This window comes from Drosophila eugracilis, unplaced genomic scaffold (genome assembly GCF_018153835.1).
Source record: "Drosophila eugracilis isolate 14026-0451.02 unplaced genomic scaffold, ASM1815383v1 contig_1104, whole genome shotgun sequence".
In the NCBI taxonomy this organism is placed as follows: Eukaryota; Metazoa; Arthropoda; class Insecta; order Diptera; family Drosophilidae; genus Drosophila; species Drosophila eugracilis.
The window spans coordinates 727,743-746,414 of record NW_024571881.1 but is presented as its reverse complement, the minus strand read 5'-3'; the positions used below and the strand labels follow the sequence as shown (position 1 = coordinate 746,414).

The window sequence follows — 18,672 nt, the reverse complement described above, 5'->3', positions numbered from 1 at the left end:
CGTCTTTTGCCGTTGAACTTGTTAGTTGCTCAACACTCCATAATGATGGCAATTATAGCCTCGTTTTTCCAACAATTTATATGAAATTTCGTACTGCCAAGCTCTCCTGCCCTGCCTGCTCTGTTTTTGCTCATGACTCCGCCCACTCATAGACATTTTAAGCCATTCAAGCCACGCCCCATCGTATAAGGCTATCTCTGTTCTGCCTTAGGGGTAACTGCCAGATACTCCATCTTGAAAGCGGCTATTACAGAGAGACCGAAAGAGAGAGAGAGAGTGAGCCAGAGAGAGAGAGAGAGAGAGAGAGAGAGCTGACTGTTCCGGTGGTGCCTCAAACTGGCATTCCATATCGCGTATATGATACCACGTTTGGCTTCCAACAGCGCACAGTCGTTAATGAACGCTCGTCGAGTCCGCTTCGTGGAAAATCATAACTCGCGTGCGTACGCGTTCGAAAAAGACGTTTTCCCAACGTGTGTTTTGAAAGTGCTTTTCGATTATCTAATAAAACATAAATAATATAAAAACTAAACTCTAGTGACCACAGTGAAGCATGTCCAGTGCCCAAGTGTCGCAACAGCCGCCTCCTCCGCCGCTGACCACCACCAGTAACAACACCTCAATGCCGTCGCAATTGCTATTGAGCCACATCCAGCACCATAGCACAAGTCTGCATCACCAGCGCAGCCATCAGAGATCATCGCCACCTGCCCAGGACTACGATCAGGGCAGCAATCACTCCACACTATCGCCCAGATCTCAAATAACTCCCAGTCCACCGGCTACCAGTCCAACCCATTCGGCAGCCACCACAGGATCACCACTTAGCGCCTACGCTCCGGGTCTGAGTCCCGGTGGTGTTCAGGATAATAGTCAAACGGATAGTGGTCAGAATCCACAGATGCCTCTGTTAGTGGCTCCCTTGCCGGTGGGTGCTGGTCCACCACCGCCACATCCGCATCCTCGTCTATATGTTGAGGGTTTCCCGCCACCGCATCATGTGCCACATCCTCATCCCGCTCTGGGTGCCTATCCCCTGCCACGCCTTCCCTTGATGATGCCAGGAAATGCTCCAGCAATACCATCTGGAGCTCCAGCACCACCGCCTGTTTCACCACAACCTGCTGGCAATCACCTAAGTCATAGTGGAGCCTCCATGGCCACAACCACTCTCCTGCCACCTGCCCAAAGTCAGCCTAAGAAATCCTTTTGCATCGATGCTCTTCTGGCCAAAAGTCAGCATCAGACGGGTGAACCACAACCCATAATTGTGGACGATCGTCTGGCTGCTCTGCATTATGCCCGCGATCAAGCGGAACTCAATCATGCCTTTGTGACCGCCTCCAATGCGGCGGCGGCTGCTCAAGCAGCTGCCTCAGCCGCCGGTGGAATCAGCGAACAGGAGGCACTGCAGCGCATCCGGGATTCCAGGGAGTACGACTCACCCAGTCCCGACGGCATGTCAAGGTGAGTTTTGGAATTTTTGGGCTTGAAAAGTTTAGTTTTAGGAACTTGTATTAGAAAATTATAAAAATATCTTAGAAGAGTTAGGAAAATGTGCAGGTTGAGTTTTCTTATTAAGAGATCTTCTGGGTCTTACTGGTTTTATGGGAAAGAGGGAGAGAGGCTTTCATCCTTACACATTATAGATTAGAAGTATAGCTTGGTTTTACAATAATTTTGTTACTCTTTTTTTAAAGTTTGTATTCAATGCTTTTAACTTTGGCTTAACTCACAGAAGTACCATTTACAAGGAAATACCTAAACCTAAATGATAAATTTTCATAATCTCTTAACAACAGAACGTGTCGTCAATCAAACAATTTCCAACCAACTCAATTAAATAAACAGTACCCCTTACTCATTTGCATTAGTTCCCTGCTAATACCCAGAATTTAAAACCAATTCCAATCAAAAAATCAGCTCTTAGTGGAAAATCCCTCAACTTCTTGTCGTAATCCCTTGGCTGGCTACCAAACAAAATCGAGGTACTCAGTAAAAAAAACCATTCTGAAAGCCAAAACGAAGCCCCAATGAAGCCCCAGAGCGGCTTTGTTGGTACTCGAAAACATGGCAAGAAAAAAGCCTTCAATTGGTCAATTCCAGTTTGGTCATCAGCCATAGAGAGATTACGTATACGCCATGTGTCTGACGGTATAAGTGTGCGAGTTGGCTAATTTCAAGTGCGAATTGTGTACGAAAGCAAACAAATTAGACAAGGAGAGGGTGGCGGTAATATTAATTGTTTTCAAAATGTGTCGCGTAATTTCGATTGTCATCGATTCGTTAGATAATTCACAATAAAGGGTGTCTTATAACATTATTGACTTTTATATATATTTTTCATTACAGATCTGAATCGCCCAGTTCATCGCATCGCTCTAGTCCGCCCATCAGTCCTGGTTGTGAGGATCAGCAGCCCCATGGCGGCATGCATCCCCAGCATCTGTCCATGCGCATGTCTGACTTCCATGATGAGTTCAAGAAGCCCATTCCACCGCATAGCCCTATCAGGCCTCAGGATTTCCCACTCTATGCGGGCGGACATCCTTACCAGCTTCTGGCACAGGGCGGTTCCGCCTTCCACAGACCTCTGGATCCTTCTGGCAAACCTATTCCGGTAATTATTATTTTAATTTATTTATTATAATAAACTAGTCAATAATAGCTTACAAATACTTTTCAAAGTTCCTTCATAATAAATCAAAATCACAATGACCAAAAATGTGAAATTTGGTCTTTTCTGATTTTTTGCTTTAAAAATAACTATTATGTCCATGACAAAGCCAAAAATGGTCGGAATATGAAATGTTATATCTCGTTGAGTTCGTATTTAAATTCCCCATCAAACTATGTACCACACTCAAAAAGTGATTTTTTTCAGATTTTTCGTAAAATTTTATGATGTTACCCCTTTCCAAAAATGCGAAAATCGCTTTGTCCCGATTTCTGTCTCAAAATATCAGTATTTTCCTCATTACACCGCCAAAGATGATCGTATCATGGAATGTTATATCTTGTTGAGTTCGTATTTAAATTCCCCGTCGAACTGGGTGCCACACTCAAAAAGTGATTTTTTTCAGATTTTTCGTAAAATTTTATGATCCAAAAATGCGAAAATCGCTTTGTCCCGATTTCTGTCTCAAAATATCAGTATTTTCCTCATTACACCGCCAAAGATGATCGTATCATGGAATGTTATATCTTGTTGAGTTCGTATTTAAATTCCCCGTCGAACTGGGTACCACACTCAAAAAGTGATTTTTTTCAGATTTTTCGTAAAATTTTATGATGTTACCCCTTTCCAAAAATGCGAAAATCGCTCTGTCTCGATTTTGTGTCTCAAAATATCAGTATTTTCTTCATTACTAAGCCAAAGATGATCGTATAATGGAATGTTATATCTCGTTGAGTTCGTATTTAAATTCCCCGTCGAACTGTGTACCACACTCAAAAAGTAATTTTTTTGAGATTTTTCGTAAAATTTTTTGAATGCGAAAATCAGTCTGTCTCGATTTGTGTCCCAAAAAACCAGTAATTTGCCTGTAGCAAATCCAAAAATGGTCGGAAAGTGGAATATTATACCTCGTTAAGCTCGTAATTGAATTCCCTGTCGAACTGTGTTCAAACCTGAAAAAGTACATTTTTGAAATTTTTCCCAAAAAAATGATGTCATAGCGCTTTCAGCTCTCAAAACACGTATACTTAATTTGTGTTATTTCTTCGCCATAACACAGCCAAAAGTGGAGCAAATATGGAATGACATATCTCGTAGAGCTCGTTATTAGATTCTCATGATTTCTAATTGGTTTGCATTCAAATTTGGAGAACTTAAATTTTTGTAATTCTTCACAAATTTTGATGATGATGAAAAATGTGAAAATTTACAAAAAATTGATTTTTCAATAATAAGCCAGCCAATGATAGAGAAAGTAAGTTTGGATCGTCAGATACTCAAAGCAGTTAAGATTTTAGCTGTGAGTTTTATTTTGAGAAAGTTTTAGATAAAAACCGATAAAAATATGGAAATTTGCAGTAAAAAATGGAATCCTGATTTTTACTTAACTAATCTGATTTTACGTAATTTAATTTAATAAATATTTTTATTATTGTTTTCTTTTACAGATCCCCATGGGTCACAATTTCATGCCCTCACAGCTGCAATTTGAGTTCCTGGCCCGCGCTGGAATGCTGCACCATCGAATTCCCGAACTGGCTGCCTATCCGCATCATGCCATTCTGGGCAAGACCCGGAGACCCCGCACTGCCTTCACCTCCCAACAGCTCCTAGAATTGGAGAAGCAATTCAAGCAGAACAAGTATCTGAGTCGTCCCAAGCGTTTCGAGGTGGCCAGCGGACTGATGCTGTCCGAAACGCAGGTGAAAATTTGGTTCCAGAATCGAAGGATGAAGTGGAAACGTTCCAAGAAGGCCCAACAAGAGGCCAAGGAGAGGGCAAAGGCCAACCAACAGCAGCAGCAGCAGCAGCAGACCCCCAGTGCAGCCAGTTAGAAGGAGTAGGAGTAGCACCTGGAGGAGTGGTCTCCAATCTAGTCATGCCGCGATCAAACCGCCGTCCCAACATCAAAAAACGAGACACCCTGTATTTTCTAGCCCCCAAGTATGATTTGCGCAATCGTTTGAAATCTTTCATTGGGTTTTTTTCACTTTGATTTCGATTTATTATTTTTATTTTGTGCCACCACAACAACCTGGCACTGTGTGATATATGTAAAGAAAATATATATATATATAAATTAAATTCATTAGCACCCTCCCCTCACCTTAACCCCTGTATGTACATAAACATAAATCTAAATAGGAACAGGCAAATAAATAACAAAATAAACATAAATCTAAACTAAATGAGTAATGCCTAAGTAAATAAATTACATTAAATGCGATTAGTTTAGTTGGTAATTTGCAATTTGCTTGTGTAATTTCTGTAAATAATTGTAATTATGTAATTGTAGTCTTTAATATTAACAAAAACAACAACAACAGCCATTGAGTAAAAAAAAAACACAGAAAATATCGCATTGCGATTGTATTAGTTAATTGTATGGATTTTATTTTCGAAATCAAAAATGGAAAAGAAATAAATTACGAAAAAAAACATGAAAAGAAAAGTAATTAATGAAAATATTAGGGGGGCGGAAAAGATATGGAAATTGGGTCAGTAAATGAAGGTCTGGTAAGATATATAGAAAGATAAATCCTCTTTACTATTTCAACTTTTTGCGTAATGAAGCAGCCCTGCTAAATTCAAAGAATTTCAGTTAGCATAAATAAAGCCATAAACCAATTAATAAAAATGATGATTAATCAAGAAATTTATAGGAAATAGAAACTCTATGAACAAATTTGGGTTACAAGTACAAATATATATTTAATATATATTCATGTGAATATCTAATCTTGTTCGGCTGAGGCTTTGAGAGCTGTCTGTGGTGTCGAATTTATAAATACACGGCGACCATAAAGAAAGAGCTATTAGCCACATATTGCCGTTACTACCAATCAAAAATTCCAACTCTTATACCCTTGCGATAATGCTCTTATCGTTGCAAATAAATCAAAATGTGCGCAGATAATCAAGTTAATTGCTGAGACAATAATTATGACTAAATTTATAGTATCACTTCAAAATTATTTCGCTAATTAAAATGTAGCCAACTTAAGGCAAACAACTAAAGTACTTTGCTTGTTGATTTCGATTTGGTTTTTTTTTTGTTCGTTTTGTTCGTTTCGTATGGCAAATTGAAAAAATCATGGTGAGCCTCAATTTCCGCCAAAAGACGAGCCATATAAAGTATTATTATCAAGCGATACAAAGAAAAAAGGTTGGAGCATTCCAGTTTATTTTGTGATAACAGCTTGAACTCAGTTCAACTTGGATCAGCTGGGCGGGAATCTTCCTAAAAAAGGTGATACATATTTGTTACTATCTTCGAGATTAGAAACTTCTTTCTGTTAGTATTATAAAACATATTCTATATATACGACTACCTAACAATTAGCTACAAACGACCGCTATTATGTTCTCCCCCCTTAATAAAAGATGACATAAAGTGTGAACGCATTTTGGAATTGTTCTATTCTAACCACTTTCAATTGCATTTCCCATGCCCAGGGAAACCCATTTCCATTCTTATGAAGAGAACTTGTCTGTCCACTTCATCACGTAATTCTCAAGTATCTCATAGATGCGCACACGGACGGACTTTACGGGTTTTTATCGTTGCTATTGGTTTGCCTTGAAGTATGCTTTATATTGTTATTATTGGTTGTTTGATCTGTTGGTTGTTGTTGTTGTTATTGTTGTTATTATGCAGCAGTTTCTTGTTGTTTGATGGGCTAATAAAAATTCATTTCGCTTCTCTGTCTGCCACCCAAAACACGTAGCGCATTTTCATCTAAATAAATGAAAGAAGTTCACGTTTGTATAGAAGAGGATATGTGGTACAGTGGTTGGAAAAAGGATTTAAATATTTTTTAATAATTATTAAAAATTAAAAATATTAAAATCGAAGATCCATCAATAGAATATTAAAGGATATTTGTTACTAAAATAACATAAAAGTTAACAAATAATATTTCTTTAAACGCAGAAAGCGCAGAAAAGAAACCAAAATTCTACCAAAATTTGTAAAGATTAGAAAAAACTTTTCCGGTTACATAAACTCTTAGCAGTGACCTAAAAATCATTTTCTCATTACATTTTACTATTCCAACTTCCTCAGATCAACCCATTATCTAACCAACTGAACTCTGGAAACCTTTCTCCCCATGAACTTAACCCACTGTGCACCCTGGACTGCGGTTGCTGATGCTGCGCTTTATTTTGATTTGCCTTGAAGTGGCCAAATGTGTTGAACCAGAACACAAAGCCAAGGGGCAAGGGGAAAGGGAGAAGGGAAAGGGACAAGGGAAAGGGGAACAGAAACGTATTCTCCCTAATTTCAATTCATTGAGCTATTAGCGGGTAATTTGCAGCAGGAGAATTTCAATGAAAGACCATAAAAGGGTGACAAAGATCAAACCGTAGAACTGGTACAGGGTTTTTGGGATGAATCCTGGATGCTGTTTGGCCCTTCGTTAGGCCTGCTGCTGATTGTCGCATCTGTTGCAAATTAAATTTGAGTTATAATTTCTATAAACACACACACATTGGCAAGCGTCGAGAGTTGAGGAAGGCACACACCCAGAAAATTGCCGAATGAATTGGAGGGTTAATTTCCTAGTCCGCTGGAATCCACCTCCTTTCCCTTGCCTGACTTTGTTGCCATTGTTGCTGGTGTTACAATTTGGTTATCCCCTGTTGGGCAACGTCATCAGCAGCACTGAGAGAAAAAGGTTTTACACTGTAACTTATTACTTAATAGGCAGTCTATAATGATTTATTTTCAATTTAAACTTATTTTATGATTACAAAACGGAGTTTATTTTCATAGATTTTTCTTTTCAGTGCATGACAACCCTCTTGGGTTGAATGGCATTTATAGTTCTAGTCCTGGGGTTCCAATTTGATCTTCATGTCAACACAGATGATCACATTTTATGCTTAATTTTGTTATATGTGATGTTTACTTTACTGATTTAGCATACACCACTGCCCACTGCTATTCCCCATTCGCCATTCGCCATACATTTTTCGCATTCGGTGAACTTTTACGCTAATATTCAATCGAATTTTCCTCGATTTTCGATTTTATTGTCAAATATGTGCGATTATTGTCATATGTTGGATTTTATTATTGTCAAATTTGCATTTGTCTGGATATCGCAGTAGGGGGTGGGTGCATATAAGCGGTTATTGCTCGTTAGCCAGCTAGCTAATGGCTGTTTACTCTGTCAGCTGAATGAGGAAGAGGAGAAAGGAAGTAGGATACGAGGGTCAGGATGCTGTGGTGCCCTATTGATTGGCTACGATTGATATCACAATTGATGGGCGGCATTCCATTTTTAATTGCTGCCGCGCTGGGCAAATCCTTTCTAATTGATGGGGGAAATGCATATGCGCTTATTGAGGGACAATAACTGATGGTTTTCATGGTAAATATGGTGATTTTAGTTAGTTTTGGGAGTTGTTATTGAAAGGTCATATCTAAAGGTGATATTTTCAGACTTCACAGGAATATTCTAAAGGTTCTTAGAAAAGTGAAAGCCTTGTAATTACCATCTTTTCTAGTGAAATTGTCTTAAACATTTTAATAAACCCCAAGAATCTCCTCTCAACACCCACTTGATATAAATAAAGCACTCCGAAAATCTCTTCCTGACAACCTGCTGCAGTACTTTCTCCCCCTCATTGCCCCGTTAAATTTGCTAATTAACTCAACATAAGGTTTTCTAATTTCATTTAACGCAGAGAGGCAATACCAGCAACAGGGAGAGATACTCTACTCTATGAGGAAACGGAGTTGTCCGCAGTTGGTCCAAAAACCAGACGAGCAACCCTCTCTTGGCCACCCCATAACCCATAGCAGACCCATACCGCCTCCTCCTCCCAAACCATACACTTGGAAGTTGAGTTTGGCTTCAGTCGTTTGGTATCATTAGCCTCTGGGGATGATTTGTTGTTGTTTGGCAGCACTTGATCAACGCAGCAATGAATTCAATTAGCACCAAAACACCAAAAGAGCGTTGCAGAGGGGGTGGCAGCGGGGGCATTATTTAGGAAGTGGGCTAGAGGGGCTGGCTGTACGTACACTTGCTGCAGGCATAGGAAAATCCAGAGACAGAGGCGTAGGGAAAAAGCAAAAGGACACACCCTCGCCATTAGAGAGAGAGACGGAGCGGGAGGAAATGTGACGGAGTCTGGTCAATTGTTTGGATTATTTTTCTGGTGAATTATTGCGTGTTGACGCATATGGTGACAATTTCCCTTTACAAATCGTTTCCTCTCGTTCTCGTTTTTCCTTCCCCCTTATCCAATCTCTCTTTTCTTCTTTGCCTAATGCTCCGAGCAATTAGCTTTGATAGAGGAATTGTTCTGGCTGTCGCAAAAATTTCCTAACGATTAAATCGAAATCATTTTGGCACTGCCCAGGACATTGACTTTATGTGAGGAATATTCTGCGATACGATTTCGCCAGGAAATGGGGGATTTTAAGGGAGATTTTCTCTGAAAATGTGACTTTATATTTATTTCAAATTTGCTTTAAACTTTGGATAACAAAAGATTATAAGATTTTTAAGTTTTTCATATTATCCTCATCAAAAAAGTTTAGCCCTTTTAAATACCCTTTGAAAATATCTATCAAAATTGAAATTCAGAACGTGAAAATATATCCTTTTTATATCTTTTCTACTCTCCGAATGCCTCCTTTTCGATGTCCTTTTTCCCTTGTTTATTCAGTGGACGCACGCACGGATTTTCTTTGGTTCGTTTATGGATTGATGGCAGCCAAGTTGGAAATTCCTGATTGCTCTTGGACGTTTTGTGTTTGCTCCGCGACTGTCTCTCGCTCCCCTAACCACCACCACCACCAATGGATCCCCCTTCCTTCAGACGTCGCTCTATCTGTTTGGTTTGCTGGAATATAGCCAGATGGATTGTGTAAACATGCTGGAAATTATGGTATTAGTCGCGTATCACGAGTTCGGCGTTCCATTCTCAATTGGGTTATGAATTGATTAATGAATTGATAAATTTGTCATAAAGGGGAGGAGGGGTATTACTTTGGTAGGGGTAAGAGAGATTATCATATGGTTAATTGAAGGGAGGTTGAGGTTTTAGTCAGGGAAGGGTTTTTGTAAGAAAAACTTCATCGTTTAGGCTATAGTTCCAGATTCTAGGCATAAAACCTCCTTATTAAACCATATCTCCCTCACCTTACCCATTTAAGCACCTTTAAGATCCTTATTACTCCCATTTTCAATCCCTTTCTCCCTCATATCTTGAAGACCCTTCCCATCTATCCATCAACATTTCTAACAAATTGTTGATAATTTGTAGAACTTCTTCCTGTTGGCTTTCTCCTTTTTTACCTTTTACCGTCTTCCACATTAATTGCCACAATTAAATGTACAAAAAGAGTCATCAACTTTGTTGTTGTCGCTGTTGTCAGCGCTAATTAACCCATGTGTGCTATCCAGTCAGAGACAGTCTAAGTTAAATTCTCCTCACCTATCAAGGGGAAAGGTTCTACCTCCCTGGGCACAAAACTGGCAAAAACAAACAAATGTGGATAAACAATGTGAGAAATATTAAATTGTAATCCGCTTAAATGTGTTAAAAGGTATTAAATCTAATTTGCATAATTGCCCAGCCGACGGAACGAGGAGAAATCAAAGCGAACCCCAGGGAAATGGAAGGAAGGAAGTCAGGGCGCAAAAAGTTTCGCCCTTAAACAAAAACTCGATCCAATCAAAAGTGACTCAGGCGGAGAGAGATGTAGGGAATACACTGAGAGAAATGTTTAATTTTTAACTTTATTAATGAAAGGAAAGTCTAAGGAGTTTAGCTTTAAGAGTCTTAAAAGAAAAGACTTTTAAAAGGGGATATTTCCAATGTTTTTCACTGTTTTCCAACCATTTATGGTATATTTTTATAATCCTTATTTGTATCCAAACTTTTCCCTCAGTGCCTGAATCCTCAAGAGCCGGGACTTCTCAGCTGAGTTAGTAATGCACGTGAGAGGACAATATTTAAAAATGTTTAGCATAATTAATGCTTATCCCAGACCCAATCCCAAAACCCACTTCCCACTTCCCAAACCCGTATCCCAGTATCCCTACCATCCCAACCGATTTGCCTATCCCCAGGTTTGTAATCCCGACAAGTGCAGCCGAAAGTTAACGAACATTTGCCTAATCAACCCTTGAAAACATTTGGGAGCTAATTTGAGGATTCTGATGAGTCCACGTTGCGGGGGTTATCCTGGGGTCACTGGGTAGTTGGTATATATCCTGCCATCCGAGAAGGGCCTTAGGGCCACATTATTCACACATACGCTTAACTGAACCTATGAATTCCCTCAGTGTGATCAAATGGAATTTATTTTATTTGCTGTCAATTAATTGAGAAATACCTGAGGCTGTTTGGGCAGCATTTTGGGCAAGAACACCCACAATAAGTGGAGGTGTGAAATGGTGATTGGTATTTACTTAGGAGTTTTAGCAAGGAAAAGGGTCTTGGTGTTTGTTTTAGTTTATAGTTTATTAAATCAAATTTACATTTAAGATTTAAGCGAGTTAAAAATGTGTCTAAGAAAACCATTCACCAATCAGATATATCACATATTTATTCCCCCCGACATTATATAATATCAAAACACTTCTTCTTAACTTTCAAATTCTACCCAGAAGTAATAAATTTAAAATATAAAATTCAAGAAAAAATCCCTACCCCAACTAGCGCAAAAATCTCAAGAACTTACTACACACATTACATAACAAGGACCCCAGAATAATATCCTTAAGAAGGAGATGGAATAAAACCCCTCGCAGATGATATGATAATGGCAATAAAAGATGATAATGCAAAAATCCTTTTGCCCAGATTCGCAAAAAGCAGACACCAGTCTAAGACCTCAGACAGAAGCCAAAATCAAATGATAAAAACTGTAAGAAGAGACTTTTAAAGTTAAAAGAACGAACTGTAAAATACTCTATCTTGATACAAAAAAAGTTCCAAAAAAGAAATTAAATAACTTAGAAATGATAGTTCTGTTTCTATATTTGTCGAACTTCTTAGCTTTCTTCCACTTTACAGAAGTTTTCAAGGTTTCAGAGGTGACTTTAAACTTTACTTAAAAGCTGGGTTTACATTCCTTGAAAAAGAGTATTTTTCAAGCGACAGCTGAAAACAGCAACAAAACGACAACAAAGCTTGAAGAGAGGCAAATGCTATTAACATATTAAAGCAATAAAAGAAATGGTATATAAAATGCTGGCCAGACCACTAAAAAAAAAGGGAAACGGAGGGAAAACCCACCCAGTTCACAGTAAACAAGGTGTGTACTGTCCTCACCCTCCTTGCCGCCGCCAGTCAACCAACCCCGCCTGGTAAATTCAAGAGGGGCGACCGACAAACATACACACCCAAATGTTTAGCGGCCAAGTGGCAGTTACCCTTCGAGATCGAGATGGAAAAATGGGAACTCCTGGGATTCCGGGTTTCTGGGGTATATTGCCCTTTTCTGTTGGTACTTCAGTATCAAGCCAACACCACCCCGACAGCCCACTTTGCAGATAATCATACTAAATGCTGCCATTTGCCATTTGTGAGGTTTGCCACTTACCCTTATGGCTTGAATGTGTGTTGTCTATCGTCTGCCGTCTCTTTCATCTGATAGTTACCCGTCTCTTTTCACTTGCAGTATGGGTGGGCGTGTGCTGTAGTTGGCCCCTTGGTTTTGGCAAGCAATTTGTGAAAGTTCGCCCGGCAAGTACTTCTAAAGTTTCGTGTAAACACCACTAAAATCAATTTGTTGGATTTTCTACCACCAGAAAATGTGTATTTTACGGGTTCAAATGGTATGGCTTGGCAGAAAAGACAGTTAACTGAGTTGGCTGAGATGGTTCTGAGAAGGAAAATGCTGAAAATGGGTGGATTGATTGTTCTCCGATTTGTAATTCAAGTAATTGGATGGGTCTATTGTAAGGCCATGGGTGAATGGTAGATTATGTGATGTATGAAATGGATGACAATGAGAATGATATTGGTAAGAGATATACATCAATGATACATCATACTAATAAGGTGAAGTTGCACCTTTAAGAAAACGTCTACAAAAACGTTTTTAAAAGGACAATAGAATATTTATCTAAATCGAAACTAAACAGATATAATTTGAAGCTATAAAAAGAAAAGTTTCATCCAACTTTTATACAATTCAAAACCCCTGTCATGGCCAACACTCCCTGCTCTAGCTCTATATAATCTCCCATAATGTATGAAATTCTAACGAGCACAGAGTGAAAAAGAGAAAAGTAGAAAGAGTAACTTTTTGCCATTTGGAAACTTTTATGCAGGCAAACAAAGCTTAGAAAGTGGGGAATTTTCCAACAGAATGCGGGGTGGACTGGTTATGCTCCCTTCGTTCAATGGCCTTTTGCTCCTTTACTTAATCTCATCTAATAATTGGCTTCGCCTCCTGTCCCGTAAATCACTTTAACAATTTGAGAACCAACAAAAAAAAAAAAGAAGAACGAAGGAAAACGGGGTGAAATTCGAGCTAAGGTTCCTTTGATTTGCAGTGCTTTTTTTTACATAGCCATGATGAGCGGTCCAAAACGTATTCATATGAAGCAACTTCAACCACGTATTTTCCTTTAAGGAGGGGCAACTGTTTTTTATCTGACCTGCCATTTGATTTATCGACTGTTGGTTAAAGCGTGATCTTGCCTCAAATTAGTATTTATCATTTCTGATTGGTCCGACCCATGCAGTCGAGAAAAACCATTTCTCAACCAAGTACTTAGGGAAAGCAGCCATCAAAGGCAAAAAAAAAAAAAAAAAAAAGAACAACAAGCTTTTCACCAAATTGTTTTAACAAGTGTAGTTTGATTTTTCAACAGAGCTTCCAAGTCAGATTTTCCCTTCAACCCTCATCCCCAATGTGATTGATTGCGATTATGCAAATGTGGAAAGCTTTAAAGGGAGTAATTTCGGCAACAGAAGGGGTAACAAGGGTAGAATCAGCCAGCTTGACTTTAGGGCCATACTGACACAAGGAAACTTGATATGAGCTAGGTAGGCCAGAGCAACCTAAATCCCAGGCTATCCACATGTTTATACACCAGATAATCCCCAAACAGGAAACAGTAGCCAGTTAGATAGAACTCCACCCTATTGCCTTTAACCCTCCCCCAACTAATCACCTGTCCTCTGCGTGATCCAATCAATACCCATTCCCTGGCGGCGGCAATTTGGGGGTCCAATGTCACTAATTGTGTGCAAATGGTGTTTGTGCCTTGCATTTTGGGCCCTGCATATAAATGGCCTAACTGAGGTGCTGCAACAGAGGCGGCGGTAAAGGGGGGTTTGAATTCAATGAAGGGAACTTTGCTAATGAAGGCTATTTTTGTGATAGTTTAAGGTTTTTAAAGGTTATTTGAAATTTAATCGGATAATGAACTATACCCCTTCTAAACCTCCACCCTCATTCACCCTAAAGGGTTAACCTACCATTCAGACAAAAATAGTCCCTCACAATAAATGATAATATCCAATAATACAATCTACCTCATGCAATACTCAGACTTGCCTCACAGAGGCCATAAAAAAAATCGTGGCAATCTCGTGACGTTTAATCGCAGAGTTAATAATATTAATAATATTTAGTACAATAATTTTATTTAATGTGGTTTATTTATCTAGGCTGCGTATTCGCGCGTTTTTTATGACACATATACGGCCAATAAACACATTTGTTTGGTTAATGAAGTCGATAAGACTACCGTCCCCATAAAGAGACAGATACGGTAGCCCATAAACTATAATACCGCAGAAAGAGGAAAACCACAGAAGAAGGGAGAGTGACTCGCCTAAGATTTACGATCATCGTTCATATCAACGACAGCTTTAATTGAAAGCAAAGTGAATAATTTTAATCAGCCAAATCAGGAAAACCTTAAAAAAAAGAAAAAGAAAACAGCGAGGGGAAGATACAAAACCAGGAGAGGGAAGAAAGATAAGGTTCTACTTACGATGATGATTGGGGGGGGGATTGGGGAACAGACCTGATCCAGCAGGGCATGGATAAACTTTGTATTGATTTTGCGGGGAATGGTGCACACAAACAAGCCAAGAGGAAACAACAGCAACAGCTAGGGCACGTCCGTCATTTGACTTTCCGTCATGTTAGATCTCTCTTGTTTAGATTTTCACTTAAATTTGTTGACTCGGGGAGTTCGGGAGCCAAAAGGAAGGACGGACGTATACGGTCGTATACGTAAAATAAATTGATTATTTCGATTTATTTAAGGCGAAAACTGATAAGTATTTAATTAAAACTCATTTGATCAAACAGTGGTATGGAGTAGCAGTAGTAGCAGTAACAGCAGCAAACGGAGGAGCCCAACGACCGGACAACGACAAGACTCATTATAGGCCAAGTAACAGAACCTCGAGAAATGCTCACTACTGTCCGGCCGATAAGATGATATGTGGCTATATCTGATAGTAGTATAGTATAAGGCCTGTGGTTCAGTCTCCCCTAATGCCCGATCGCCTTGCAGCTTTATCAGACCTTTACATCTGTTTATAATGAAAAATGAAGCTACTGGGTGGGTGTTGGTAACGGGGAAATGTAGATACGAAAATTGATCGCATTAGTCCTAGGGTCATTAGTGTCAACAGACTCAGAGCTAGAGTGGAACCTAAACACATATCTAAAGCTTAACCCATGGTTTAGAGGAGTGTCTTATCTAACTGATAGGCTAAGAGTTGGAAAAAGGTTCTTGGAGATTTCTAATATTAGTTGAGAAATTAGAACTACTAGCACGGTAGAACGTTTAAACTTTTCTAGGGAGAAAATGTTGGTGATTTGAGAAACCCTTTAACTTGCGCCTAAAGGTATGCAACAAAAAAGCTTTATATCGTACAAAAATTCAAGGTTATTCGTAGGTCTAAGGCTGAGAAGTACCAAGCACTATAAAAGCAAAATATAAAAACAAAGAATAAAGTTGAAACCTCACCAAAGGGTTAATTCAACCTCGAGGCTAGTCCAGTTTAAAGGCAAACAAGACTTCGTCTGATAAAAGTAGAAAAATCAGTTGGAAAGCCAAACACACATACCTCTCTCTCTCTCTCTATCGAGTTTAAATAGCTAATAGAAAAACAATAAATTCTTCAACTGCATTTCAGATCGGTTGTGGATGGTTAGGCTGAGAGCGTGGGCAGGTAAGTGGAAGAAAGAGCTGCACATACGATAGGTAAGGAAGTCTGAGGCCTTGTTGACTTTTTCATATTTTTCATGATGACATTTTAATTATTAGTAGTGCTTTCAACGCTGATGAGATATCGGGCAATTGATATTTATGATTGATTCGCTATGACTTTGAGCCACCTCCTCTGACGTGTTATGCCAAAGAACGAAGTTCAAGCTGAGTTCGTGATTGGGACCAAAGGTGATAAAGGAGCCGAAAAGGGCAGAGAATAAAGGTAAGGGACAAACAACAAAAGTAGCATTAGCAGCCGTGTGTAAGGCTGTTGCTTGATAATAAATAGCAAGAAGCAAACTTTTAAGGCAGTAGTTTTTAGTAGAGCAAAACAAACAATGCAAGATTGTTGTGAACTGAGAGATATAGTTGTTATCAAAAAAGTTATAGCAAGTGAATTGTATATAATAGTATAATAATATCATATAATATCCTATAAATATCCAGCAAGAGAAGTTAACCCTTAGAAATGGATTCTTATTCACTAGAGAAATACTTTCAAAATTTCGTAATAAGGAAGAAATTATATAACCCTATTTGATATAAGAAATAGAATTAAATATTTAACATAAAATTAAACTTGTAATATATAAACCAACCAATAAATAAATCAAAAACACTTCTGTATCTTCAAATATCAAAAGATGTGCAGCCTTTCCCACATAATATAATCCCCTATAGTTGACCTTCAAGCCTTCAAAACTAACTAATCAAAAATCGTAATCGAAAAACTCCCAGGCAGATTAAATCTAAAAATATTCATCCGTCTTTATCAATTGAAGCTCCAAGCTCCCGTGATGAGAAAACCCCACTTCAAGTGTCAATCTGAAACCTGAGAGAGAGGTGGAGGGATTTTCCCAATTCCAACGAATTCGATCAATCAAGCAATTCCCAGCAATTTCATAATTCACTTGGCCAACTACTGGCAAATATTTAGACATCATTAGCTTATCTAGTCAGGGGCAGTACCTCCAAGATGGTTGAGATTAGCTCACCTGCGATATGCCCCAACTCCAACCCGTGAGAACTCGGAATCAATTTAATGCCCTCAACAGGTCACTTTATTCACATAGAACCCCTGAGGCCCTGGGCAAACAAGTGCCTGTAGTTGCAATTTATTGTTTGCCTATCGGAGAACATCAAATAAAAGTCGATAGTCTCAAGATCTAAGTCACGTACTTTCTCATTTTCCTTTGGGCAAGAGAAAGGTTGGTGAGAGTTCCATTGTTGGTATCAGAGTCACAATAGAAATATGAAGTCAACTCCTAGTTAGCTGGTGATTAAAAGACAACAAATGCAATTTGACGCCAACTGACTAATAAGTCGGACCGCAAAACTCTTGGGAGTCCAAAATACTCCTCGAAGTCCTTACAATTGGAGAGAAGCATTGAAATGTTATTGGATAATTATAGAAAGTAAATTAAAAGAAGAATCTAAGTCAAATAGTATAAATAGAAGTATTCATCGTGTTAAGGCTAAAGATGAACCTCCAACTTCATGGAAATGCTAAGTCCTGTCATTGTAACTCTCTTCTAAACTTTTTCCAAAAGTGCACCTTCATCACCCTTTTTACTGTTCCTGAGATCCAACCTCAGGGTGGATTACAATATTATCCATACGCAAATTTGCCAACAGCTGAGAAGGGACTCTGCGAGTCAAGTTGGTCTGTTGCTGTTTGGCTGGGCAACAATTTGGTGTCATAGCTCCCATGATCTTGGTGCATTTTCGCTCTCAATTGAGCTGCAAACTCTGATTCCTGGATTCCACCTGATTTCGTCCCCAGCTTTGTTAGCTTAACCATATGTGTTTGAGTGTGTGTAGGTATGGAAATGGAAATGGAAAACAAAAAATTCGCTATCTACTCGTGCATGGTTTTTTCGGTTGACTATGGGTAGGAAATATCAAATTTTCTGACATTTTCTGACCACTTTGTGTATGTTTTAACCTAGCATATGTATATATCCCATAGACAGTTGGGGGGGTGGTAGAAGAAGTAGATGAATTTCACCGTAAATTTGTGTATGATTTTTGTTACCCACAAACAATAAAGAAGAAGAAAATCGTAACAATTGCTACTGGCGCGTTGCGTACTGTTTAGGGGCTGCTGTGAGTGTCCTGCAAAGATGAATACAAATAAAAGGCACACAAAAGCAATTTCAACATGGAAACCAGCAAAAAAAGACAAATAGCCTCTAGGGGGCAGACCACGCCTCTCTCTTGGGACCGACTTATGGAACTTTATAAATGGCCAAACGGCCACAAAGCCATTTCCTGAACTGGAAATTTTGTTCAATTTTTGTTTACACAGTCTGAAGGAAAAGGCCTGAAAAGCCAGAAAAATAAAAAAAAAAAATTAAAGGACAAACATGGATATATACAAAATTTTCAAAGATATATACTTACAGACACAGAAATATATATTTGAATGGAAAATAAAAGATTATTATTCAACTTCTATTGACTGTTTACTTAAAAGAATTTAATATTTTATGTGATACTTCAAAAATTTAAGAAAATTACTAATTTAGTTTGATTTCTGGGGACAGCCCAATTAGAGATTTATTCAGATATATATGTCAGCCTGTCCATTGATTTCCCATTATTTTTGGTTATTTGGCAATTTTTCACTACATTAAACTTCTGGCTTCTATGGATTTGTCCTGATTAATTATACTCAGCTACAAGAAAAAAAAAAAAGGGTTAAGCGAAGAAAGTTGTTGTTATGTCTTTGAATTTATAGGGGTTGATTGAGGCAAAAGGATTAAGGGTACACTGGAGAAA

General features: G+C 38.7%; 1 protein-coding gene across 1 annotated transcript; it reads left to right on the top strand.

Moving 5' to 3' along the window:
* Window positions 1–397: 397 nt before the first annotated feature.
* On the top strand, window positions 398–5,240 carry LOC108109768 (homeotic protein Sex combs reduced). Its single transcript, XM_017218441.2, has 3 exons — window positions 398–1,467; window positions 2,353–2,620; window positions 4,126–5,240. Exons 1-3 carry the CDS (start codon window positions 554–556, stop codon window positions 4,510–4,512), a joined length of 1,569 nt encoding a protein of 522 aa, XP_017073930.1. The 5' UTR covers window positions 398–553; the 3' UTR covers window positions 4,513–5,240.
* The last annotated feature ends 13,432 nt before the right edge of the window (window positions 5,241–18,672 follow it).

Bases quoted from the DNA above. Each gene is read 5' to 3' on its own strand.
- LOC108109768 (XM_017218441.2), top strand. From the start codon at position 554: ATGTCCAGTGCCCAAGTGTCGCAACAGCCGCCTCCTCCGCCGCTGACC. The intron at 1,468-2,352 runs GTGAGTTTTGGA...TTTTCATTACAG, and splicing joins AGTCCCGACGGCATGTCAAG to ATCTGAATCGCCCAGTTCAT. The intron at 2,621-4,125 runs GTAATTATTATT...TTTCTTTTACAG, and splicing joins CTTCTGGCAAACCTATTCCG to ATCCCCATGGGTCACAATTT.